Source organism: Rhinolophus hipposideros, assembly GCF_964194185.1.
Source record: "Rhinolophus hipposideros genome assembly, chromosome: 11".
NCBI lineage: Eukaryota > Metazoa > Chordata > Mammalia > Chiroptera > Rhinolophidae > Rhinolophus > Rhinolophus hipposideros.
The window spans coordinates 73080208-73106482 of NC_138057.1; the positions used below are offsets into that span (position 1 = coordinate 73080208).

At 36.6% G+C, this 26275-nt stretch overlaps 2 protein-coding genes across 7 annotated transcripts in view; both read left to right on the plus strand.

Annotated features, from left to right (window-relative positions):
* RABGAP1 (RAB GTPase activating protein 1) overlaps positions 1 to 26275 on the plus strand; it is a 149256-nt gene that overhangs the window by 88362 nt on the left and 34619 nt on the right. For all 6 annotated transcript variants that reach the window (XM_081067053.1, XM_081067052.1, XM_081067051.1 and 3 more), the window contains one exon: positions 23857 to 23970. In XM_081067053.1, the coding sequence (XP_080923179.1) occupies positions 23857 to 23970 (114 nt within the window). The remainder of the gene's footprint in view (positions 1 to 23856; positions 23971 to 26275) is intronic.
* On the plus strand, positions 188 to 4617 carry GPR21 (G protein-coupled receptor 21). The gene has a single exon (XM_081067721.1). The coding sequence runs from the start codon at positions 318 to 320 to the stop codon at positions 1365 to 1367; it is 1050 nt and encodes a 349-aa protein (XP_080923847.1). The 5' UTR covers positions 188 to 317; the 3' UTR covers positions 1368 to 4617.

A 26275-nucleotide genomic window follows, 5' to 3' on the forward strand; every position in this document is an offset into this window, starting at 1 on the left:
TTCTCCTCTGCCCCTGCCCCTACCCTCACTGGCCTGAAGACCTTGTGCCCAGAATTTGACTTGCTTCCCTGGCACTATGTGTCTGGTAAACTTGACACTATGGCCGTGTCTGGGACTGGCTATACTACTGCTGCTGGCTCTGCCTCTTCCAAGGAAGTAACGGGGGATTGCGCTGCCGGCAACGCACCAGAGCCGCAGCATCGCGAGCCTGGGCATTATCACAAACAGAGCTGACCGCAATGACAGCCGCTGCTCTTTTGAACTGTTGGCAGCAGCCAAGCGGCAGCATGAAGTGAGAGATCACTCCTGAGCTCAAGATGAACTCCACCTTGGATGGTAATCAGAGCAGCCGCCCTTTTTGCCTCTTGGCATTTGGCTATTCAGAAACTGTCAATTTTTGCCTTTTGGAAGTGTTGATTATTGTCTTTCTGACTGTATTGATTATTTCTGGCAACATCATCGTGATTTTTGTGTTTCACTGTGCACCTTTGTTAAACCACCACACTACAAGTTATTTTATCCAGACTATGGCATATGCTGACCTCTTGGTTGGGGTCAGCTGTCTGGTCCCTTCCTTCTCACTCCTCCACTACCCCCTCCCAGTGGAGGAGTCCTTGACTTGCCAGGTGTTTGGTTTTGTAGTATCGGTTCTGAAGAGTGTCTCTATGACCTCTCTGGCCTGTATCAGCATCGATAGATACATTGCCATCACCAAACCTTTAACCTATAACACCCTGGTCACACCCTGGAGACTACGCCTGTGTATTCTCCTGATTTGGCTGTATTCCGCCTTGGTCTTCCTGCCTTCCTTTTTCCACTGGGGCAAACCTGGATATCATGGAGATGTGTTTCAGTGGTGTGCGGAGGCCTGGCACACCGACCCCCACTTCACCCTGTTCATCGTCATGATGTCATATGCCCCTGCAGCCCTCATTGTCTGCTTCACCTACTTCAACATCTTCCGCATCTGTCAGCAGCACACGAAGGAAATCAGCGAAAGGCAAGCCCGGTTCAGCAGCCAGAGTGGGGAGACTGGGGAGGTGCAGGCCTGTCCCGATAAGCGCTACGCCATGGTCCTATTCCGGATCACTAGTGTGTTTTATATCCTGTGGTTGCCATACATCATCTACTTCTTGTTGGAGAGCTCCACTGGCCACAGCAACCGCTTGGCATCCTTCTTGACCACCTGGCTTGCTATTAGTAACAGTTTCTGCAACTGTGTCATTTATAGTCTCTCCAACAGTGTCTTCCAAAGGGGACTGAAACGTCTCTCGGGGGCCATGTGTGTTTCTTGTGCAAGTCAGACCATAACTAAGGACCCATACACAGTTAGGAGCAAAGGCCCCCCTAATGGATGCCATGTCTGAAGTGGTTCAGATACTGGGTCAGTGTGTGTGTGTGTGTGTGTGTGTGTGTGTGTGTGTCCGTGTGTCTGTCCTTTTTATCTCTGTATTCCTGTTCACTAGAAAATCTGGAACAAAATAATTGATTCTAAGCAATAGCAAACAAATGACCCATCCAAAAAGCCTTCTAAGTTTGCAGAAATGATTTCCTAAGAAGAGCTTTTGAATCAGAAGAATCAGGACCATGAAGATAAATTGCTCTTGGTTCCAATTTTTGTAATGTCATGGAAATGACTACAGTTCTCAGATTTAAAATGAATAAAGCCATATACAACACCTCACTCCAGCTGGCATGACTGAACCTGAGTGTGAAAAGCGTCAGCATTTTAAAAAGTCATCGTTTTCTTGTTGCTTTTCTGGGTTCTTTCCAGTTGTGTGGGCTTCATATGCAATTGATTTAACAGGGACGATTAAAATACAGTGATGAATTAATTAACAGGGTTTTAAAATTTTATTTATGTATGCCAAAGTATAACTACACTGCAAGTTTCAGAACTGTCATTTAGGAAACCAAATGTTTTATGTCTTACTCTCTTGAGAGAAGTCTCAATACAGTGAATAATGTGGACACTTAAAACATTAATTTTAGAATTCTGCAATGAACCATGATACAAAAGTACAGTCAAATATTAGACAATTTATAAAAAACCAAGCTACTTTTTGTGCTATGCTTCATGGAGATTTAAAGAAATGTGTGCATAGAAAGTGATTCTGTTACAGTATTTTTACCCTTGCCTCTGTGTATGTGTGTATTGAGAATGTTTGAATTGAGACAGATTTCTCTTTTACAGCAAAACATACACTTAACTAGTTCATTTTTAAAATAGAGATTGAGATGTTCTCTTGTGGTTAAATGGAATTAACTAATAAAATAGCAACTAATTCTTTTTAAAAGCATTCTTTTAGTTAGTGTTAAGGAATCCACATTTGGATGAGAAAAGGAAAAATTCTAATTTATCTGTATCTCTATTATTGCTGTGCTCTTTCTGGGAAAAATTCTTTGGCATACAGTTCTTTCCTTAATAGTTTTGTTTTTTCTTTTAAGCCTAAGTACTAGCAAAATCTGTAGGATTTTGTTATTTATTCTATGGAATTATTGAGAATGCCGTGTATTTGTAGTAGTGATGTTTTGTTGTTAAAAGTGTTTATCTTTTGAGCAAGAGGTTTATTTTTCTAAAAGTAGAGGATTTTTCAGCAGCTTCAGGCCTGAGAGTATTTCCTCTACTTGTCTACTGGTTTTAATGTTTTGGTAGTCTTCAGAGGACTTACGACGAGGTCTCTGCCTTTGGCTAAATGTAATCTGAATGCGACAGTGATGTTCAGTGAGATGAAAGACACCAAAGGGACGTGGGTGAAAAAGTGGATTTTTTAGTCCAAGAAAGGACTTGGGTATTTATAAAATAGGCAGATATGCTTTGGTTTTTCATCACGATATTAGAAAACTTCCTACCCCTTTTAAAATAAAGAACAGTTTTATGATTTTAGGTTTGAGATATCGATTTAATGTTAACCTCAAATGTGTTCTATTTAAACTTTAAGTGAGTAGTAATATATGAAATTTACACGTAAAATTCTGAGTTCTTCCCCAAAAGTTGCTTGCTCTTTATATTAATATTTAGTGCTAGAAAATTTGATTCTAAGCCGTTTCAAAATTTAGGCTTCATTTCGAAATTGTAATTTATATTAGTGGTGTCTTTAATTGCTGTTGCAAGTGGGAAACCTTTTCTTTTGGATTCTGGAAAACCAGTTGTACACAATTTCCCTTTTATTTAAGTGGCAAAAATTTTTTTTCATGTAGGAGCATGTAACTTGTTCAGATTTGCAGTTTGCTTGAGAATTTTTAGTTTAGCAAATATGGGACTCTTAAACACTTAACTTTAATAGAAAATTTGTGTTAAATCAGTAGATTTTATTTTTGGAGGGCTGAGCCCTTCTAATTTTTTTCTCCAGTAGGATTCCATCTTATGAAAATAGAGAAAATTTCTGTTTGATTTCCTGGAAATAGCTACAACCTGATCTTTTAGTAACTGGAAAGACAATTCTTTTAATAAGAACTTTTGTGAATAGATTGTACATTTTTGTCCTAATACCAAATTTAGATGTCATTCAATGTATTTTTTTCACATTAGAATCTCTATCAGTGACTCAGTCTAAACCTGAAGTAGAAATTAAGTAGCTATAGTAATTTAAAGAAAAATAAAGTTCCCCAACCCCTTGCCAACTGATACTTGCTTAATATCAGATGTCTTTCCAGTTTATCTTGTTTTCATTGGACTGTATAAACTCTAAGGTTTCTTCCAGGTATCAGTTCTCTTCTCACATTCATTGTCTGTAGAGTGTGTGTGTGCGTGTGTGTGTGTGTGTGTGTGTGTGTGTGTGTGTGTTGGGGGAAAGGGGACATTCTTGGATGCAAATCATACAATCTTCTGTGGCTGGGGCAGTTTCTATGTGATACATGCGGAGAGTTTATTTAAGTAACCTTTTCGTCTTGGCACATTTAATACAACATTTGATGACGTTTGGGTTAAATACCAATCTAACTAGTTCAGAATGAGAAAAAAGTATATTTTTAGATTCAATTACTTTGGGCGTTGGCAAGACGGCACATTTAACTTTATATGGTATATGACTGATGATTTTGGTGATTGTGGTGAAATTATTTCATAGTACATTTTAAAATAAGACTAATACTAATTGTTATATTTATAAATTAGTTGTATTTGTATACAATGATTTATTTCAGTGGAAGTGTGTGTTTTTTTCGTTTTGTTTTTAGAGGAGAAAAACAACAAAAGAACAAGTGCTCCACTTTAATGAAAGAACTGTCTTACACCTGAATGGATATTTGAATTTTTGATGGACCTGTTCACTCACCCTAAATTCCATTTTGGAAAGGGTTTTCTTTAAGCTTTATTGCTGGATAAATTCATTTTTGAGCCTTTCTTACTGGCTTTTCCTTTTTACTTGAATAATTTTTTTAAGGATTTTAAGGATTGGGAAAACTTGAATTTTTGTGCTATAAATGCATTGTCCACCTCTTTGAACTTGAAAATAAAGCAACAGGGTTACAGACTCTCAGGTAATAGAGTGGTTTCTGGGAGCTTTCTAAGCTTTTCAGGTTTGATTTAAAAATCTGCACAGCGGTGTTGTAGGAAATGTTTTAATTTCACTATGTGTTTTTGTATCATAACAAATGTGTTAAATAAATTATTGGCAAACCAGAATTTATTGTTATATGAGCAGATTTGGGGAAGTTTAAGGATGGAAGAATTGTGGCACTATGAGATTTTTTAAAGTCTTCATAAGTCAGTTTATGTGTTGATTTTTGCATAATTTTTCCATTTCAGGTTGAAGGAAAACTATTATATATTAAATATACCTATTATTAATATATTTTTCAGACCTCGGGAATATTCTAGACATTTTTTACACTGTAAATAAGTCATTTGGCTCTTCTTCACAATTTGGGAGACAAAAGGGTGTCACAATATGATTCAAATGAACTTTGAACTGAGAATCAGAAAATCTAGGTTACTGTTACTAATTAGTTTTTTTATTCCTTCTTTTGTAATATTAACAGTCAGCTAGAGATTACTGGTCTTTTGAGAAAGTCTTCTCACATAAAATATAGAGCCCAGAACAAAAGAAATCAGAGGAAACAGAAACAATGCATATCACTTGAAGGAAACTTCCAAAAAAACCCAAAAATAACCCCAACATTTTCAGAGATTTTGCATCCAAAAACATAGGTGTCCTAATAGAAACTTTTAAATTGACACGTGTGACCTTGTATAACTGGTAAAATAAATTAGACTGAATCAACACAAATTTGAAAATAATTTGACCCACTGACCCCCAGCTGACCTTGCACTCCTCAGCTTTCACCCTCACCACTTCCCCATTCTTCTTTATAGTCTTCCTGCCATTCCTTTCTTCACTGTCTCTTCTCTTTTCCTTTATTTCTTCTTTCCCAGATTTTATTGTAGTTGTTTAAAAAAAGAGAGTAGAATGCCATGGGTAGGAAAAAACAAAAACAAAAAGAACCCCAGAAAGATAATAAGAAAGAGCTCTTGAAATTTAAAGTATAATCAGACATTTTTTTAACCAGAAAAGTTAGAAGATAAAATTGAAGTAGGCCAGGTAGTAAAACAAAAGACAGTAAAGTAGGTAAAAAGCAAGACAATTAGAGGCTCAATCAAGGAGGCCCAATACCCAACTAGGTATGATTTTCAGAAACAGAATAGAGAAAAAGACAGAAGGAAATTCTCAAATATCACAAGAAAAATTTCCAGAACCAAAGTGTATGAGTTTCTTTAATGGAAAAGACCAGCTTAATGTAATAAAAAGCTTTGACAACAAATTGTTATAAAATTTCACAACACTGGAGATAAAGAAAAATCCTAAAAACTTTTTGGTCTGGAGTAGGGATAGGAGAGTGAAAACACACTAAGTTCCCACTAAATAGCATTGGACTTTCCTTCTCATTAAAGGAAGATAATGAGGAGTAACTTCAAAATATTACAAAGTGATTTTTAACCTAGAACTTTATACCCAGTCAAGCTTTTCATTCAAGTGTGAGGGTAAAATAAATCTGTTTTGAGATATGCAGGGTCTCAAATACTTACCTGCCTTAAATACTTTCTCAGGAAGTTACTGAGAAATGTAACTTCTCAGTAACATTGTTACTGAGGTATGTTTCCATAGAATGAGGTATGTTTCCATAGAATGAGGGATGAGGAAGATACAGAACCCAGGAAACAGGCACTCCAACACAGGAGAGAGGTGAAGAGAATTCCCATGGTGATGGGGAAGGAAAAACCTAGTAGAAAATCGGATGTGCAGCAGACTTAGAGAGCACCTAGTCCTGATGGAAGCCCAAGGAAGGGGCACTGAGAGTTATGTCTTTAGGAAAAAATAATTGGGAGGAATTTACAATTCTGTTCGGTCTGTAGGGAAGGAATTGATGACAGATACATAGCATACGGAGTGAAAAAAAAAAAAGACAATTAGTAACTTCAGAAAAAAGGGAAACTTTAAAAAAAGGGAAATCTAATCATGATATACAATGTGATTCAGTTATGAACAGTATTGGTTTAACTCAAATTTAGCAAAATTATGTTGAAAGTCAGGATGGGCAGGGAAGTATGGGAGCGGGGGCATTAAGGTTGGGGACTGTCACAGAGCTATAGTCTCGTCTCCCATACCAGACGTCTGAAAAAATAATAATAATTTAAGGATTTTGTTCAGAAATATGAAGAACAAACAGCTGAAAAATGAAAAGGTTGCTCCTGGGGAGCAGGGAGCAGGGTGGGACAAGTAAGAGATCTGCTGTTTTTCATTGTAAAGTTTTGCACTGCTCGACCTGTATAACTACGTAGGTGTATTAGTTTTTATGAAAAGCATAGACCACATTTAGGAAAAAGCACATAAATTTCAGCAGAAGTAGAAGGAAACCAGGAAGAATAGATTTAGAACATGTTACTGAAGTAGAAAATGAGAGCATAATAGCACTGTGTTACCTATGGCCCTGTACACAGGTAGTTTCCTATTCATTCCATTTTATCCTCCTACAAAAACAGGCAAAGGGGATATTATCCCTCTTTTACAGTTGTGGAAACCGATTTTGGGGGCTAATAAGACCTTTTTGATTCCTAATTCAATATGTCGCTATGCCTTGTAGGTTATCTATTTGGATCTTTTTAGATTTTTAAATTTTATTTTTTTATCAAGAGAAGATAGCAGATACTGGAAAGCATCTTCTTGGACATCATAGGAAGGAATACATGAAAGCAAGCAAACAAGCGTGTGTGTGTGTGTGTGTGTGTGTGTGTGTGTGAAGTGCCTAATGAGTATGCCTGTACTAGTATACAAGTATCTACAATATAAGACCTAGAATTATGATATCACGAGAGGAATGCAAAGTACTGTGTGGTATTCGTAGGTAAGGAGATGTGTGTGAGGTCATTTTCCTTAGAAAGCAGTATACCAGATGGGCTAGGTCCTGGGTAGAGTAGGATTTCTACTGCCTTATCTCCCTCCTCCTCCTTGAATGAGGCTAACATAAAGTATCCAGCGAGACAGAATTAATGAAACCCAAAGGATCAATAGACAAAAGACCCTACCTAATAAAGTGACCTACAGTTATCAAATAATATATGACATGAGAAAGCCCTTTGCAAAGTAAAAAGCACATCTTTATGTTTAATTACCATGACTGTAGTCACTTAGTGAAAGATTTACTGGCTTGTTACCCAAAGATTGTGTTGACTTTGAACAAAAAGAAACTACAAGAGTCTTTTCAAAGTAAAACTTTAAATTCTGTGTCTGTTAGCTTTCAACAAATACTTGTGGAAGTGAATTAGTAGGACAGTATTTTGGGAGGAAAGCAAAAGTTGCAGCATTGAACAGTATGATTTATTTCTGACATTTCTTCCAGAAAGACTGGGGAAACCCCCATTGCCAAAGCCATTTATTTATAGCTAAACCAAAAAAATAAAAAGAAAAATAAAAAAGGCATTTGTGGGTCTCTGTCTTCATTGCCCCTAGGGAGCAGAATCTGACTCAAAAGACTTTTTCATTTTTAAAATTTCTCCTTCTTCATGACATAATATTTGTCAGGATCGAAACCATTCCTATCTAGATTATGGTAACATTATGTATTGTTAGCATCATCGTACTACAGATGTGTATTGTAGCCTACAGAGCACTGGAAATAAAACAAAATGAGGTCCTACTCCAGGCCATTTATTAGGTAACGTCAATCTGTCTGAACTTCAGAAGGATACTCGTCTTTAAGTGAAGATGACACCAACATTACAGGCATTTGTTCAAGACCAGATGCATGTTGCATTAATAGTAAAGCTCTTTGCATTGTTACTGGGATTACTTTATACTCTTGGATCACTTTTTTCCTGAGGTAAAGAGGAAGGTAGTGAAAGGAGCATGGATTTTGGCATCTCTGGTCCTCGGTTTTTAATTCTGTGAAATGGTTTCACTCCCTTGTTAGAAAATTAGATACTGTCACATCTTCAGAGTATAAAATTTTGCATGGTGGCACCATAGAAACTCAGTAAAAGATTGCTGCTATTATTTCTTTGTCACACAGAGATCAGTCTCCCAGTGACTGTAGGGCCTGCAGCAAGTTGGCATATATCCCCAGACGAAAGGCCCTGGGTGATTGTGGGTAGCGCAGTGGGCTTCCTCTCTGGGGTCATAAACCCCTCAAGTCCTGCCTCTATGAAGATACTGGTGTTTTATGTAATTTGTCCTGCTTTTATAGATGTTCTGCAGGAGGATTAGTCCCATACAATTCTCAGACATTAAGATGCATATATTTAGGTGTACTTCATCAAGAAACAAGTCATTGAGGCTGACAGTAAGACTTTTTTAGTAGGTTAGAGGTGGACAGAAAATTTGGGACTGAAGTAGTAAAGAGGTATCACCTTAGCCGAACTTTAAAAGTGAGTTGTATTAGGAAAAAAATAAAATTGTAGCAAAGGGTATTCTAAGTTTCAAAGGCCTGATTAAGAGAGGAGCCATTTTTAGTCTTAAGGTGTAAAGAAACCATATAATATGCAGTAGTTCTTGAGAGGCAGACAGACTTGGGTTTGAATCACTTTACCAGCTGTGAGACGTAGAGCAAGGTTCGTAATCCCTCTTAGCCTTTGTTTTCTTAACCAATGGCATGATTTTGTACAAATATTGCAAAGATTAAATGAGCTGATGCACGTGACGCTCTTAAGCACGTGCTTGGCACTCTAAGCCTTCAGCACGTTAGCTGGTACTGCATCTTCCTGGCGAGTAGGGCAGCATGGTGAGCCAGAGATGTCCAGGGGAGGTATAATGGGGAGGAAGGTCAAGAAGATAAAGTAGCGCTACATGGTCTGAAATAAATGCTAAGGGATTTGATTCTGATTAGGAATTGGAGATGGACTTACGATTTTTGAGTAGGTGAATGACATAAGTAGTCCCAAAGCGACAGAACTAGATGATCCGTTAAAGGTCCTAATCTGACTACTCCTTTCACAAATGGGGACAGGGAGACCCAGAGTAGGGACTAAGTTAGTCTGTCACAGAACTAGGGCTAGAGCCCGGGTCTTAGACTCCCTTAGACTCAGTCATGCCACCAAAGGAAGTCCAAAGCATTGTTCAGCATTTGTCAAGTGCTTAGAAAATGGGAATTTCCAGGAGGTTTGGGAGAAAGAAAAGTGTTCAGATTTTGGTGTTAAATATTTGGTATTAAATAAGATAAGTAAAAATAGTCTTTCCTTTGGTACTTTGAACCAAATAAATTAAGATTTGCAAAATCTTAGTTAGAAAGCTCTCTTGATCACTGACAGCCACCTCAGAAATGTTTGTTATGGAGAGTAAAAATACATGAAATGGCTGGTCCCACCTTCATTGGTATTTGTAGTATTTGTGCTTCTAGTGAGGTTAGAGGATAAAGCTTTTGCATAAAAAATTGAAGCTCTCTGCTTTTTAAAGTTGCTGTTTCCTAAGGATTTTAAAAAGGAAAACATAAAAATAATTGAACTCTAGGAAGGCTCTTACTAGCTGTATAGTAAGGCATTACTGCATAGGTACTAACAGACTTTGGTTGGTATTATACCTGTGTGCTAATAATTTTTAAGTTTTTATGTTAATAGAAAAAATATTGACGTAATTACAGCTTTATCCGTTAATGATGAAATAAGATAGCTTTTAAATATTTGTTTCTTGATAATTGTTTCTGAAGATGAGTTTTTTAGTAGAAAAATTAAAATCCCAAACATTTTTCTTTTATATTGGGACTAAGGGAAACATCATTGTTGCCTGAAAGTTATATAAAAATATATAACTGAAATAAATGTTGAGACCCAGAATAAATATATATACACACACACACATATATAAATATATAAATGTGTGTGTATCTATATCTATATCTATCTGTCTATCTATATATATATAGTCTGTGAATGTGTATATGAATGCAGACCTCTTACAGAATTCTAAATGCAATTCAACAGTTAACTGATGGAGGTGTTTGTGACCAATAGCATTCAAACATAGATTCTCATTTAACTGTTGTAAGAGCAGAGAACTCTATAGAGTTGTAAAGTCATATTTTAATATAGCCATTTTACAGCAACTATATATGTTTGGTACTTAACAGGTACACTTAAATCTCTGACTTAAGACTTATTTTCATAAGAAACTAACTTTATAAAGTGAATCAGTATTTTACACATTATAAAACGTAAACGTTTTGTTAAATCGTGATTTGATGGAATAAGAATGTAGCATGAGGAATGTGGGTCTTGATCATTAGTGTGTGTGATGTTTTATGAGATTGATTTTGAGATGTTATCTTTAACATATATAATGCTTTATGCAATTTTTAAGCAAATAATATAAGTCAAACAGTCGTCTGTATTAAGCTGTACTGAGGGCATTTGATACTCAGTTTTGCTCAATAATGCAAAAATACAATTGAAATAAATATTTGTAAGTCATCACAATTATCAGAAACTTGTTTGGAATATGACTTTATGTATAATAATTTTGTGCCTTCTAATTTAGCTGACTCATAAATTATCTCCCCTACCACGTTTTTACTCAAAATAACACTTTTAGTGTTCACTTTTGTCAGGTAACAGTTCTTGAGTATTTCCTGCTCCTTTGGCCTCTCCATGATGGATTACTGTAAAGGCAAATCAACAATAGCAACGCAGGAAAAGGTTGACAGTGCAGTTAGCATTTATGCCTTATCTATACATGATTTGGCCAAACACTGAATAATTTTCCTGTGGGAAACTTGAGCCCTAAAAGGAAGTGAGCATAGCTAAAAGGCCACATGTCACATGGGACTTAGATTTATTTTTAGAAGGGCACTATAATGCCATATTTGGATTGAAATGTGATAGCATTACATTATTTTGCTAAAGAGCTGTCTTTTCTGAAGAAGTCATCTAGTTTGCTATTACATTTGTATGCTATAGATTCAACATAATGTGTATATAACTGTTAGCTCGTGCAGTGCTAAAGCATATGTGAAAATTACAGGTGCTTACTTGACAAACGTTTCTGGGGCCCGCTTTTTGAGTCTGCTTTCTGTAATAAAGATTCTTTGACAGTTCATTGATTATAGTATACAGTTGTCATGTTTGGAGTAAGTTTTCTTTTTTTTGGAAGGCAAAAAAAAGAGAGAGTAAATAAGGATTAGTACTAGTGGGGGTTGGTATAGTTATTTGATCATCTTGAAATAGAAGAGCTCTTTACTAAATGAGGCAATGGTTGGGAGAGAAACCCAGATGAATTTTGCCTCCGAGAAATGATTTTTTTAAAAATGATAATTGGCGGGCCGGCCCGGTGGCTCAGGCAGTTAGAGCTCCATGCTCCTAACTCCAAAGGCTGCCGGTTCAATTCCCACATGGGCCAGTGGTCTCTCAACCACAAGGTTGCCGGTTCAGCTCCTGCAAGGGATGGTGGGCTGGGCCCCCTGCAACTAGAAAACAGCAACTGGACCTGGAGCTGAGCTGCACCCTCCACAACTAAGATTTAAAGGACAACAACTTGAAGCTGAACAGCACCCTCCACAACTAAGATTTAAAGGACAACAACTTGACTTGGAAAAAAGGCCTGGAAGTACACACTGTTCCCCAATAAAGTTCTGTTCCCCTTCCCCAATAAAATCTTAAAAAAAAAAAAAAAAGAAAGATAATTGGCAAAGGTATTTCATACTGAGTTTTATCTACAGTGTTTTGGTTAGTGTGGTTCATAGGTTAAAAAAACACATATTGCACCATTTGTATTTTATGTCAGTTTTTTTCTGCTGCCTGATTTATTTTCTCATAATTTCATTTGGGTAAGATGAATTATGATGTTGGTAAAATACAATGGATTTCTGAGTTGCGTACTGTCTAAAATTGCCGATCCCCAACAGGCCACTAAGTCCCAAAACATAGGAAAATCTGCCAAATACACATTTTGTCCCTTGGCCTCTCTCCCAACGTTGGAAACATGCCACCATCATAAATTTCAAGTCTGATGGGAAAGAGCTACCACTTATGTATAGGCCTTATGCTACCTGCTTTCTATTTAGTACCTTACTTGCTTCTCATAAACTCTGAGGAAGGGACCCCACGTAGATTTTGTCGATAGGGGTATGAAGGCTCAGACTAGTTAAGACACTTGTCCAAGGTCACACAGCTGAAGAGGAGGAGGCAGTCTTCAGAGACAGAACCGCCTGATCCCACAGCTAGCGTTCTGTTCGTCATGTTGTGTGATGTAGGTAGAGCACCTAAATTCTGTCTTCTCCATTCTTTGCCGGAAGTCCACGTCCAGTTTTCACATTGTTGTGGCCAGATTCTGAAATGCCTTCAGTGACTTCCATGTTTATGTGAATCTATTCCAGTTTGCTCTCTGTTTGACATGTTGGATCATGTGTTTGATGTGTTTGGAATGGAAATTTTAAAGCATTAATTACTGAATACCTATACAATATTTCATTTATCTAAATATGTTAAAGATCAATTTCTAGTCTCTTTGGTTCAACTTTTGAAGTCTCTTGTTAAGCGTTATTCAGTGACATTTTACTGGAATTACGATTTTTGCCTCCAAGAGCAAATCACCAAGATAAATATACAAAGCAGTGTCTACCCACAAATCCTGCTTTTGCATTGGTGTGGAAGAACAGCACCACAGATTGAAAGGAAACTGGTATGAAGAGCAGTGGTGCTAGTCACGTAATAGGGACAAGTAGTCACGTAGTAGGGACAAGTCAGAATATGTGTGCATAGGTACACGTTTTATGTTCTTGGAATCTGAATTTAAGATAAAGATGTTTTTGCATTGTCAGTGGTAAGTGAACCCATCAATCAGATATTTATAGAATTCTTGTTGATTAAACTACGAAATGGACTTGATAGGAGCTTTTTATACACGTACACTGTACCTCATATTACTAAGGTATTGAGGTATTTTATTAGAATACTTACCATGCAACAAAATAAGAAAATGTAAATAAGAAAGAGATTTGGAAAACAGAGGTGGAACAGGAAGATAATACACAGATATACAGCCATGAGATCCTGTGTGGTTTGATTGGGCTGTGGATTTGGTTCTGAGCTTCCTGGAGGCCGAAAGAAAACGTTTAGTCACTGCATTGTCTGTATGGGGAAAAAAATACCCATATTTGTTTAGGAAAAATAGAATTTCTGAAAGAGATACTGAGTCATATGGTAGCTGTCCTCACTATGCAATACAAGTTTCAGTAGCAGTTGTTTTTTGTTTGTTTTGTTTATTTTGTTTGTTTTGTTTTGGTTTTTAACAGAATCTCAAAACATTTCAACCCAGAATATTTAAAAGATTATTGATTATTGTTTTTATCTGAAATAATTAAGATACATGTTGGAGACTACCTAGCATTTACAGAAAATGCCTTTTCTTTGATTAATTTATAGAAGGGCCACATATCAGTTTTTTTTTCACTTGTTTTCAGGTTTGAGAGTATTGTATATTTCTCTTGTCTACATGTCATTAGAGCCTTAGTGATTTCTGCTTTTTCATAAACACTGAACAGCTTTCATCCAAGGAAGCACTTTCTTTCATATGAGTAAAAAGAAAACGCACATTTCAAAGTTTGGGTCGTGTCAATTTTAGTTTATAAGAGTCTAGAAAACAAAGCATTTTTGAAAGATATACGTATATAGGGAGTTATAAGTGCCACTGACTACTGGTAAGAGAATTTCTTCTCTTTTATAATGTATTAATTTGAGTTAAGATTGTGGACTAGGAAGAAACCAGTTGGGTTCCAGTCTCAGCTCCTCACTTTCTAGCCAAGTGATTTAACTTCTTTCATCATTAGTCAAATGGGAGAAATCCTAGAACCCAGCTCAGAGGGTTAAGATAAATAGCTCTATGTGATCTGTCTGTATATAAGGTGCTTAGAACAATGTTGCTTAATTATTTTTAAGTCTGTCAAAGTGAATTTGTCAAAATTACTTCTGACAAGCTGTAGCTGACTTTTTAAGAGCAAACTGTAACCAAAAGATTATTTCTATGAAGCATATTTTAAAGATGGGATATGGTATAATGGGTTAGAGTGGGGTTTTGGTAGTGTTTCTGTTTTCTTATTACGTGGTGGCTTTTGAGAGAGAAATGTATAACATTTCAAATTAGATTTAAGAAGATCTAGCTTTTTCTTCAGGCAGTAAGCGACTTTGGAAATTATAATCTTCCCTGTGCTGCTTATTTCTCATGGCAGCCTTCCACTGCATATTCTTTGTTTAGGTACTTTCTTTTTCTTCCTGCCATTCTTAGCTTTCTATTTTTCAACTTGAGTTTACAAAGGGTGTGTATTCAAAGGGTTTCCGCCAGTTCCCAGTACCTTGTTAATCCTGAGAAGTTACCCCATGGGCCAATTCTCACAGTAAGACATAAAAATAGTCGTCCAGAAAAATTACAGAATGTGGTACCACTGTGATTTGAACTAATGGACGACTTTCAAAACCAAGATGGGGAGAGGAAAACAGCACAAACATTATCATTTCCTTAGATTTTTCTCTGCACAAATTATTAGGAGGGCCTTGTTAAACAGTAACAAAGCCTCACCATTGCTTTATCATATACACTAAAAGAGCATAAGAATTGGGACCAAGAAAGAATCATCTAGAAATCAATCACATGAACAGAACCTACTTGTGATTTTATATTGAGTTTGAGGGTATTGAGTTTCTACCCACAGTGTTCATTTCACCAGTTTCATTCCACAGATTCAGTCCAGCATTTGACTGATTGCCTAATAAGTGCAAATCATTACTGGTATGTGAACTTGGGTGGCTTAACCTCACAGCGCCTAAATGTCTGTATAGTAAGGAGGTGATACCTTTTTCTCTTTTAATAAACTTTATCTTTAAGAACAGTTTTAGATTTCCAGAAGTTTTAGATTTTCTGTGAAAATAGTACAGTGTTTCCATATACCTTCCAACTGTTTTCTCTGTTGTTAGCATCTTACACTGATGTGGTACATTTGTTATAATTAATGAACCAATAGTGATACATTATTATTAACAGAAGTCAGCTTTATTTAGATTTTCTTAGTTGTTACCTAATGTCCCTTTTCCTTTTCAGATACCATCCAGAGTATTAGGGTCCTTTTGATTGTCATAGTTTTTTAGACTTTCCTTGTTTTTGATGACTTTGACAGTTTTAAGTCATGCTGGTCAGGTATTTTATAGAATGCCCCTAAGCTGGCATCTGTCTGATGTTTTCCTCACGAGGTGTATGAGTTTGGGGGAAGAATACATAGGTAAAGTGTTATTATTTTCATTACCTCATGTCAAGGGTACATACTGTCAACGTGACTTACCACTGTTGATGACTTTGATTTCTGGCTGAGGTCATGTTTGTCAGGTTTCTCCACTGTTAAGTTACTCATTTTCCCACTTTCCATACTGTTCTCTTCCAAAGGAAGTCACTGTGTGTGGGCTCCACACAGGAGAGGGCTCCTTCCATGAGAGCAGGCTGTGTAATGAGATTGTCTCCCTCCGCCATTCATTGATTTATTTATTCAGTCATTTATTTATATAAGTATAGACTCGTGGGTATTTATTTTATACTTTAGATTATAATCCAGTACTACTTCATTTATTTTGTTGCTCAAATTGTTCCAGCTTTGACCATTGGGAACTCTTTCACTTGACTCTTGTGTCCCTTTGACACACTCCCATTGTTGTGGGTTTGTTTTCTTTGTGGTGGGCTGGGGGGTTGGGGAGCACTTCCTGATTCTCTGGCACTTGTAGATTGTTCTAGGCTCATCTTGTATATTTCCTACCCCAGGCCTAGAATCAACCATTTCTCTAAGGAGCCCTGGTTCCTTTTATTGGTAAATTGTATTAGAAACCAAGGCACACGGTGTGCTGATTGCTAGTGGGTGTACTGCTTCTAGGCCCTCTGAGCTGACAGAGCAAGGAACTATATGGACCGTAGCGCCTTTTGCCAGCCAGCATGTGGGGTCAGCAAACAATACATTGGAGTTAGAATGGGTGAAGTCAATCAACTTTATATGCAGTTCTTTATATGCAGATACAATTTTTAGTTATATATAGGCTAGAAAGAAGGAGAGCAAGACAAGTACATAAATGACTGTTCCAAGCCAGCAGGATAATTGCTGTAAGGATTCTACCAATGTTGTGTCTAAATTGATGCAATTTTTCTGGAAGACAAATTGACAGTCTAATTCAAAATTCAAAACACAAGCATTATACTGGATCTTTGGAGGGAATAGAGTGATTGTGGAAATTATCTCCTCTCCCTTAAGAATCATGGTTCTGCTTTACAGCCTTGTTTAGAGCAAGAGGAGTAGAAGAGCCTGAATATTCCAGAGTCGGAGATTTGGCATCGTAAATTATGGTATAGCCATGTGACAAGTTACTGTGTATTAAAAATGCTGGGTAGAATAACTGTCAAATAATGTGAAAAGATGCTCACAACATTTTGCGATTAGTAAAAATTAATTTTCAAAGCAGAGTAAAATCAAAAATAATTATGTAAAAAGATAGGCATATGCCCGCCTAACATCAGCTACAGTTATTCTGAGTTATGAAATTATCTTTTTTTATATTTTCCCAATATTATTAGAAGGAAGCAAAACATAAAAAAGGTTTGTTGTTATACTAAGGAAACAGAAAGCTAGATTTTCCTTTTAAAATGCAATAAGGTATATCTTTAATGTTGGGTTATATTTGCAGAACAGTGAATAATCCCATTTGGCAGGAGTATGGGAAGGGAAAATAAAAAAGATTTGGATTTTAGTGTAGGTGTTAATTCTCAGCATTTGTTTAGTGAATAAATTTAAAAAGTGCTGATATTTTAGAGTACAGTTTTTAATGAAATTATTTCCAATAATGTATGTATTATTATATGAATATACCATAATTTGTTTATCACTTTTTCTACTGATGGACATTACATTTGGGATATCTAGTTTTTGACTATTACAGATAAGGTTATTGTGAGCATTTTTGTACTTTTTTTTTAAGTTTTGCCTTTTCCAGAATGTCATAGTGTTGGAATCCTAACAGTATGTAGCCTATTTTTTTTTAAATTTTATTGGGGAATACTGGGGTACAGTGTGTTTCTCCAGGGCCCATCAGTTCCAAGTCGTTGTCCTTCAATCTAGTTGTGGAGGGCGCAGCTCAGCTCCAAGTCCAGTTGCTGTTTTCAATCTTTAGTTGCAGGGGGCGCAGCCCACCATCTCATGTGGGGATTGAACTGGCAACCTTGCTGTTCAGAGCTTGCGCTCTAACCAACTGAGCTATCCGGCTGCCCCTCTTGTACATGTTTTGTTTCTTTTGGACATATGTTTTCATTTTTCCTGTGTAATACTTAGGAGTGGAATTGCTGGGCCTGAGTCAGCCTGTATTTAACTTTGTAGGAAACTGCCTTGTAATTCATCGAAGTGGTTTTTCGTTTTACACTTCCATTAGCAACAATTGACGAGTTCCAATTGTTGCATATCCTCACCAACATTTGGTATTGTCTTCTTTAGCCAGTTTAATTCGTTTCAGTGTGTATGTTTATAACTTCTGAGCAATACTGTTTGTATTGCTTAAAATGTAAGGACAGTATACCGTTATAATTACAGGGTTTCATTTAAGCCTTTACTACATGAGAGATACAGAAATACTGCATACAGACTTTGAGAATTGACTTTTGTAAAATGTAGCAAACATTTTTAACATTTGTTATTATATGAGAAAGGCATGTGTTCAAAAGAATATACATTTCAAGTTACTGCAGCTTATTTGTGACAGAAGTTTTACAGTTAAAATGTGTATGAAATTAATCAGAAGTAGCATGTCAGTGTATTTAAAATCATTAAAAAAATCTGCTCTCTAGTCATGCTGCCCAAGACAGCATGCTGCCCAAGACTGTGTTGTATAGTTAGAGCAGGACGTGGCACAACTGTGGCCTGGGGGCCAAATTCAGCATGCTTCCTGTTTTTGTAAAAAAAGTTTCATTAGAATACAGAAATGCTTGTTTATTTACATATTGTCGATGGCTTCTTTTGCTCTGCGAAGGGGGAGTTAAGTAATCATGACAATGAGTGGCCCACAAAGCTAAAAAATTTACTGTCTGACTCTTCACAGGAAAAAATTGCAAGATATTAATACTACATAATCATATGGCATTTTAGTTTTCTTTTGGAGATTAAAGCTGTTTTTCTTGCAATAAATGAAGCCAAAACATAAAACCAGCTGATCAAAAAAAAACTACTTCTGTCATAAATTCAATGATTTTCAGGACATATCAACTGACAGCAGTTTTGCCATTCCCTGTTCTTTTCATTTACATCTCTACACGACTGCCATAAGTACATTTGTAAAAGCTTGTCTGTGTTAAGCCATTTTACCAATGGCAGTCTGGTTGAGAGAGGCTGTGTATGGCTGACTCAATCAATCTCGCCGTAAATAGTGCTGTCCAGTTATGTGCCAGGTCAGCCACTCCCTGTATCAGCTACATCTGTGTTAACTCCTTAGAAATAAAAGACTTCTATATTCTTGCATAAACCTTAATTTTACAAGCACTTGGGTTTGGATGTTTTGCAAAAAGCTCTTTGCAATGTTCTCTTAGGAAGGAATCATCCATAATGTTACTGTGATTTGTTTTCAGAATCTTTTCAAATTTAGTGATATCATTATTCTGATAGGAATTTACTACATTTGTCATTGTTAGAATTTATGGATTATTTTTGTACAGGTTGGCCTCTGGCAAGTCAAATTGATTTACTCCCAAGTTCTTCAGCATATTTCCTAAGACCACATATTTTAAGCAAGTGATTCACATGAAACTCAATTTATTCTCATTCTTGAAGTCATCAAAAATTCAGCATGTGAATTTTTTCAAGGCCATTTTACCTCTTAATCCTATGGTCGTTAGATGAGGGATGGCAGATTGGTGAGAACTGATCAGTTATAGAATATTTTCAGTTTTTTGTTATTTTTCCATCTCCTGTGCGTTTGAGTTTCCAAATCATGTGTATTTAATAATTGTCTATCCTTTTCAAGTATCTTCATCATCATTGTGATATGACATGTAATTAACATAAAATATTTTAAAGCTTTCCATATTCCTCTCAGTTCTTAATATAATTTTCTAACTTTCATGTTTGTCTTAAGCCACAATCTATCATTCTTAGCATGTTTCAGAACTCCCATTGTTGTTTTATAGAGTTCCTAAATTCATCTGACATTTAAAAAATCAGAATTCTCTTTAGAAGTGAAGATATAGTTCACCTGGAGATATAATTCAAGAATGGAAGCTACAGTTTTTTCAGAATAATTTCTTGTAGCTGCATTCCAAATACAGGTCAATAACATGTATAGAAAGTTTGTCAATGTGAAATTTATCATACTCATTGTTTTAGAGGTTTAAGTCCTCTTTCTTTTTTTTAAGTTCCAGACCTTTTAGAAACTGCTTAATGCTGCTTTGGGTCATCATCTTTCAGTACTTTGAAATTAATAATTCTGATTTTTTTCAAGTCCCCAATTACTCTTTTCAGTGTTCCCGTTGTAGCCCTCTTTATCGTTGCACAAGAAATAGCTCTCCTTGGCAGACATTGTGGCTGGCTGTCTCGTTGCGGTTTTAATTAACATTGCCCTGGTAACTACCTTTTCATTTGCTTATTTGTTATTTGTGTAATTTCTTTCATGAAATGTCTGCTCAAATTTTGTCCATTTTATTAGATCGTATTTTCCTTTGAGTTCTATATATATTCTAAAAAGTATATATTCTTTTATAGATATAGGTACTGCTTCCCTATGTCTTTTCTTAATAGCATGTTTCATAAGCAGAAAAATTTTTAATGACATCAGTTTATAGTTTTTTCTCAATGATACTAGGAGTGAGATAAGTTTTTATCATGCTGCAGTTTCAGAATTGAAGCTGGTACTGTTTATGGTTCATTGTTTGTTGTTTGATCTATTTGTGAAACAGATACTTATTAATGGTAAAGATTTCTTAATTCCTGAGCAAATAATTTATGCCTGTGGTTCCCTCTGTGTTGCTATTTCACATTCTGTGTGTTTGTTAAAATTAAAACTGAGTTCAGGAGAATCCACATATCCTAAGATGAAAAAAAAAATACCTTAACCCACAATAATAAAGCACATATTACTGCTATACACCCCTTTCCTTGTTATTTCTCTTGATAATTGCAGGATGATTTATTTTACATTTTGAACTAAAAGACTCAAAGTCTGTACTCTGTTCTATTTCTCATGACAGTTATTTTCTCTTGCCTGCATTTTACACAGTTTTCAAGTTATTAATGAGTCAATCATTACAACATTCTTGGGTTTTTAGGTATTTAGTTGGAATGTCTTTTAAATGATTCGGTTAATAAGGTTCTTTCCTGATTTAGTTCGGTGCCTTAGCCACATGGGTCTTGAATTAACCATTAGCATTAGAGACCCTGGTTTGGTCAGGGCTGTTGACCACATAAGCATGGCTAAGGCTTAATCCCAACGAAGCATTTGGGCTTCTCGTAGGTATCCTTCTGCAGCACTGCCTGTGTGCCATGCCTTGTGTTCGGCTCCATGGAAGTTTCAAACTGAATCACAGTGTCTGCCCCTTCGTGAATAGTTTTATAGAGAAGATAAGATATACAAAACTAAAAATAATATATATTCTGGGTACCACATGCCTGTGTGTATTCTGTGTATCGGTTGTGGTGTGTGTGATCAGAGGACAGCCCTAGCTCTCAGCTTGCTGGAGACTTGGCTTCCTTTCACTTTCATCAAGTGTTTTCTATATACACATCAGACACTGCTAGAAGCTCTTTATGTATTTATAATTTATATGTACAGCTAATGTAACCCTCACTACAACTCTAGAAGTTGGATGATATTAGCCAGAGAAGATAAGAAACTTACCTAAAGTTGTTTAACTAGTAAGAGACTGAGCCAGCTTTCTGAATCTAAGACCTTGAGGTAAATGGACTTACATCATTTTCTTCATCTTTTAGATATATATACTTAAAGTAGTACAGGGAACTCTTAATCTAAAGGGCTAGAATCATTCTGATTCTCTTTTTTATTTGTATGTGTATCCTTTTTTGTTTTTCCATTGTAGTTGGAAATAAATTCCATATGTAATTTATGTACAGTAAAATTCACCAATTTTAAGTGAATGGTCAATACATTTTAACCACAGATGTGATGGATAATATTTTCATCACTTCAGAAAGTTCTCTCATGTCACTTAAGAATCAGCCTTCTCTCTTTAACCCCAGCCTCTTTCAAATAGTACCTTCTTTCTGTAACTTACGATTTTGCCTTTTCTAGAATTTCATGTTCATGGAATTATGGGTAATAGTCTTTTGTGTCTGGCTTCTTTCACTTCGTGTAATGCTTTTGAAATCCATCCATGTTGCTTGTATCAATAGGTTTTCCCTTTTTTGTTGCTGAGTAATATTCCTGTATATGGATGTACCACAATTTATCTATCCACATACTCATTGAAGCACATTTGTATCATTTCCAGTTTGGGTTATTATGAATAAAGCTGCTATGGACATTTGAGTTAAAATCTTTGCACATATTCATATTTTCATTCCTCTTGGATAAATAGCTAGGATTGGAATCACTGAATTGTATGGTAAGTGTATGTTTAACTTTACAGGAAACTTCCAAACTGTTTTCAAAGTATTTATACCATTTTGCATTCCCACCAGCAATGTATGGGAGTTCCAGTTGTATGACACCTTTTGCCAACACTTGATATCGTGGATGTATAGTGGAATCTCACTGTGCTTTTAATTTATATTTCCCTGATGAGTAATGATATTGAATTTTTTTTCATGTGCTTATTTGCCATCTTGGTATCTTTTGTGGAGTATCTATTCAATGTTTTATCACCACCACCCCTTTTTAAATCAGTTGTTTGTCTCCTTATTTACTTTAAGAGTTATTGTTTGGATACAACTCCATTATCAGACAGATTTTATACGTATGCTGTCCTGGCCATGGCTTACATTTTCATGTTTTTAACAGTGGCTTTTGCATAGTAAATGTTTTTTATTTTGATGAAGTTCACTGCATCATTTTTCTTTTTATGATTCTTGATTCATGGGGAACCCTCTAGATGGCTCTGTGCTCTCTCTGTTTAGTTTTTCCTCTCAGCATTCTGACCTACAAATTCTAGCTACCTTGCCCTCCTCAAATTCTGCTCCCTCTTTCCCCAGCCCAGGGAGACACTCCCCACCCTCAGCTCTGTTTGTCCCCTCTCCATGCGCTGCAGCCTGGAAGCTGCCAGCAGGCAATAGCTGCTGTAGTGTAAGGTCTCTCTATGGAGTTTGTCCTTTTGTCAGGAATCACCATGGTTCTGAGCTGCCTAATAATGTATTAAAAATAAGTAGGAATATATGTCAGTAAAGCTGTTTGGAAAGAGTTTGGCAATGTCTTTGAAGGTTTAAAGAGTTTACTGATTAAGAAAGAACATAGGCTTTCAAGTTAGTTGAAATCCCACAACTGTGAAGTATTTATGACCCAGGGAACATAATTACCCAAAAGGCTAGAGAAATTACTGGAGAGGAGAGGAATATCACTTTCTTTTTTTATCTTGAAACAGGAGTGTCAGGCTGTTGGACGGTGTCCTGAATATGATGTAGTCTCATCAAGGAGAATCAAGGCCATTGTCTTAGCTATGAAGACAGTGCTTTGTTAAAATAGAAGGGCATGTTTATGAGCTCCGGTTCTGGGCAAATGCAGTTTAACAAGGGGAAGATATTAGAAATAGCTAGATGCTTGGTATGTTTTATGAAGGATTGTTGACATTGACATTTGTTCAGGTTTAGTTAACTCATTACTAAAGAGGAAACAGTTTCTCTCCATGGGCAAAAGCAAGGCATATTTTCCCACAGCCTGTTTGAATCCCTTGGCATTTGGTGGACGAGTTTCACAATGAGTAGACTGCTATGTGCATTTTTATGCCATTTGCCCCTAGAATAAACCCCAAATAAGGGGCTTCTCTTTTCCATTTGAGAACCTGGCACGTAGGCTTTGTTTAAAGCAGTATATTTTGTACCAGTTTTTTAACGGGAGCACTTAACCTCCTTTTGAGATTAGGTTGAGTATTTTCGTACGGGAACTCCATTCTGAATATCACATTTTACCTCCTACAATAGAAAAGTCGCCAGCTGCACTTTCTTGCAACAGGGATGGGAGTGCACATGAAGTGTATGGAGTGAAGCAGATTGCTTTTCTTCCATCTCTTTTTTCCCCTTAATACTTGATTTTGCTTTTGCTTGAGTTGTTGGATCCTAAAGACAGAGGAACTCTGGATGTGCATGCGTGCTATATGTCCCTGCATCATTTTAAAGCATGTAAAGAAGAAGAACCTCATTGTAGAAACCCAAACAAATATGCACATGATTGATTACCAAACCTTCTCTTTCCTTGTGTTTCCACAGGAGTCTCCCCAGGACAGTGCTATCACCCGGGATATTAACCGGACGTTCCCAGCCCATGACTACTTTAAGGATACAGGAGGAGATGGACAAGATTCCTTATACAAAATATGCAAGGTATTTCATGTCAAAAACAATGAGTCAGTTTTAAATGGTCGTTCCGGTTCTTTGAGATTATGCAAAAAATAACTACAAAGTGTAATTTGTGTTTGATGTTAAAGAATGAAAAAAGGAAAGAAAAGACTTTGTAAAATCAAAGATAAGAACACAATTTTAGACTATAATTAACAGGAATTGATTGGAAATAAAATGGTAAGGCTTCTTTTATCCTTTTAATCTGGACTTTCAGATGACAGTCCCCTGGCTCCACATGTAGAATTTCAAAAATTGGTTTTGTGAAACCAGTTGAGTCCTTTAACATTGCAAACTCCTTTTTGGTGTACATAGTATAAGTGATGAACTTGGCACCTAGGGCACGTCTAAGAGTAGGAAGTGCTAATGCCCATCCCAGTGGACTTTTAATACTGATGTCTGTCAAAAGGTCTGTACCTAAAAGTTACAAAGGAAATGATGGCCTGTTCAACGTCAATAATTCATTTTCCAGTAGATTTTAGTACTTCAGAGCCAAGGAGTTGGGACCAGAGTTCAACCTTCCTCTGTCCTGAGAACTGGTTTTAGTTTTTCCCCCCAAAACCAACCAAGTACCTATTTAGCGTTTATTATATATGATGTACAGTGAAGGCGCAAGATATGTTCATAAGGAACTTACATATTATGATTGAAAAGGCAAACTAACAACTAATTTTAGAACAGGCTATCAATAAAGAATGATTCTCCAATGATAAACTAGGTGCTTTAAACTCTAAGGGCAGTTAGAATTTAGAGAAATGTTTCTTGGGTTTAATTTTGATTTCCCCATAGGCTGCAAAAACCTATGATTCCTGTTAAAATCCTCTTGTCTGATCATCCTTTTTTAGCCCTTTGTCAGTTGTGCTTCCCACTGAAGCATCAAATCCAGCTTCCCAGAAAGAAGCCCTGTGGTCACTGCCTCTGACCCCTTACTCCAGACCCTGCTGCACTCCAGTTCCTATCTCATGATGTTCTTTCCATAGCTCTCTGTGCCCTTGCCTTCTCACCTTCCTGCTTATGCTCTCCTTTCTCTCACGTCATTGCTAGCTCCCTCATTACTTCATCTCTTATCTACCTGCTCCTGAAACAGAGGTGTTCATTCAATGGTTTTTCTGGCTCCGCACTGTCTTCCTGGGGTCAGCCCTTTCACCCCCAGAGCTTCCGCTGTCACCGCTGCACAGGTGTACCCGAATCTGCATTGCTCAGGGCCTAAATTTCCAGCTGCTAGTTGGTCTCCATGTAAAAGTCTGTTAAGTACATCAAACAAAACAGGTATAAAAATAGAGTTCATATATAAACACACTTTACAGGCGGCCCTTTGTATCCACGGGTGTCGCATCCAACCGCAAATTGGAAATATTCAAGGAAAAAAGAAATCCCAGAAAGTTCCAAAAAGCAAAACTTGAATTTGCCATGCCCTGAGCACTGTGCTGACTCCATGGGAGTGAAGTGATGTATAGACACACCGTGCTGCAGCCTGTATGCAAATACAGGTTATATGCAAGTGCTGCATCATTGTGTGTAAGGGACCAGAACATCTGCAGAGTTTGATATCCACGGTGTCCTGGAACCAATCCCCTGTGGGTACTGAGGCACACCTGTATTATGAAAATTTTCAGACATACATAAAAGTTAAATAGAATAATGAACTTGTATATGTCCCCCCACCCAGATTTAATATTTACCAACATATTGCTAAAGTTGCTTCATCTATCCCTTTTAAAATTTTTCCTGAAGTAGTTTAAAGCAAATCTCAGACAGTATGATCTTAAATTCTTCACTATACACCTCTAAAAAATAAGATCATTATCCATCTGTAGTACCCATAATTATCCATCAGTATCATCTAATAGCCACTCCATATTCCGATTTCCCTAAATGTTTCCTATAATGTTTCGTTTGAATCAAGATTCAGCAATTTCTGTATGTTTAGTTGTTCTGTCTTTTTAAATTTAAAAATAGTCTTCCTTTTTTACCCCATGCCATTGTTTTGCTGAAGATAGAATCATTTCTCTGTTAGTTTTCAGTTCCTTCCTTTGGCCATTTGACTTTGATATGATTGATGTGTCTTATAGCCATACTTCCCCCTCTGTTCACTGCCCAGGTACAAGTTTCTATTATATGTTGTCAGTACTGTTACAAATGCTGACTTGAATTAGTCTCCCTGCCTTTGGGTTTTAGCCTATTTGTTATTTGCTCCGTGTTGATCCAGAATTGAATCACTTCAGTGTCCTCCACTGAAGTTTTTAATATTTCCCCATAACCCACAGAATGAAATAAAAGTTCCTTAGTT

What these genes read in the sequence shown, in the direction of transcription:
- GPR21 (XM_081067721.1), top strand. Translation starts at nt 318, where the DNA reads ATGAACTCCACCTTGGATGGTAATCAGAGCAGCCGCCCTTTTTGCCTC.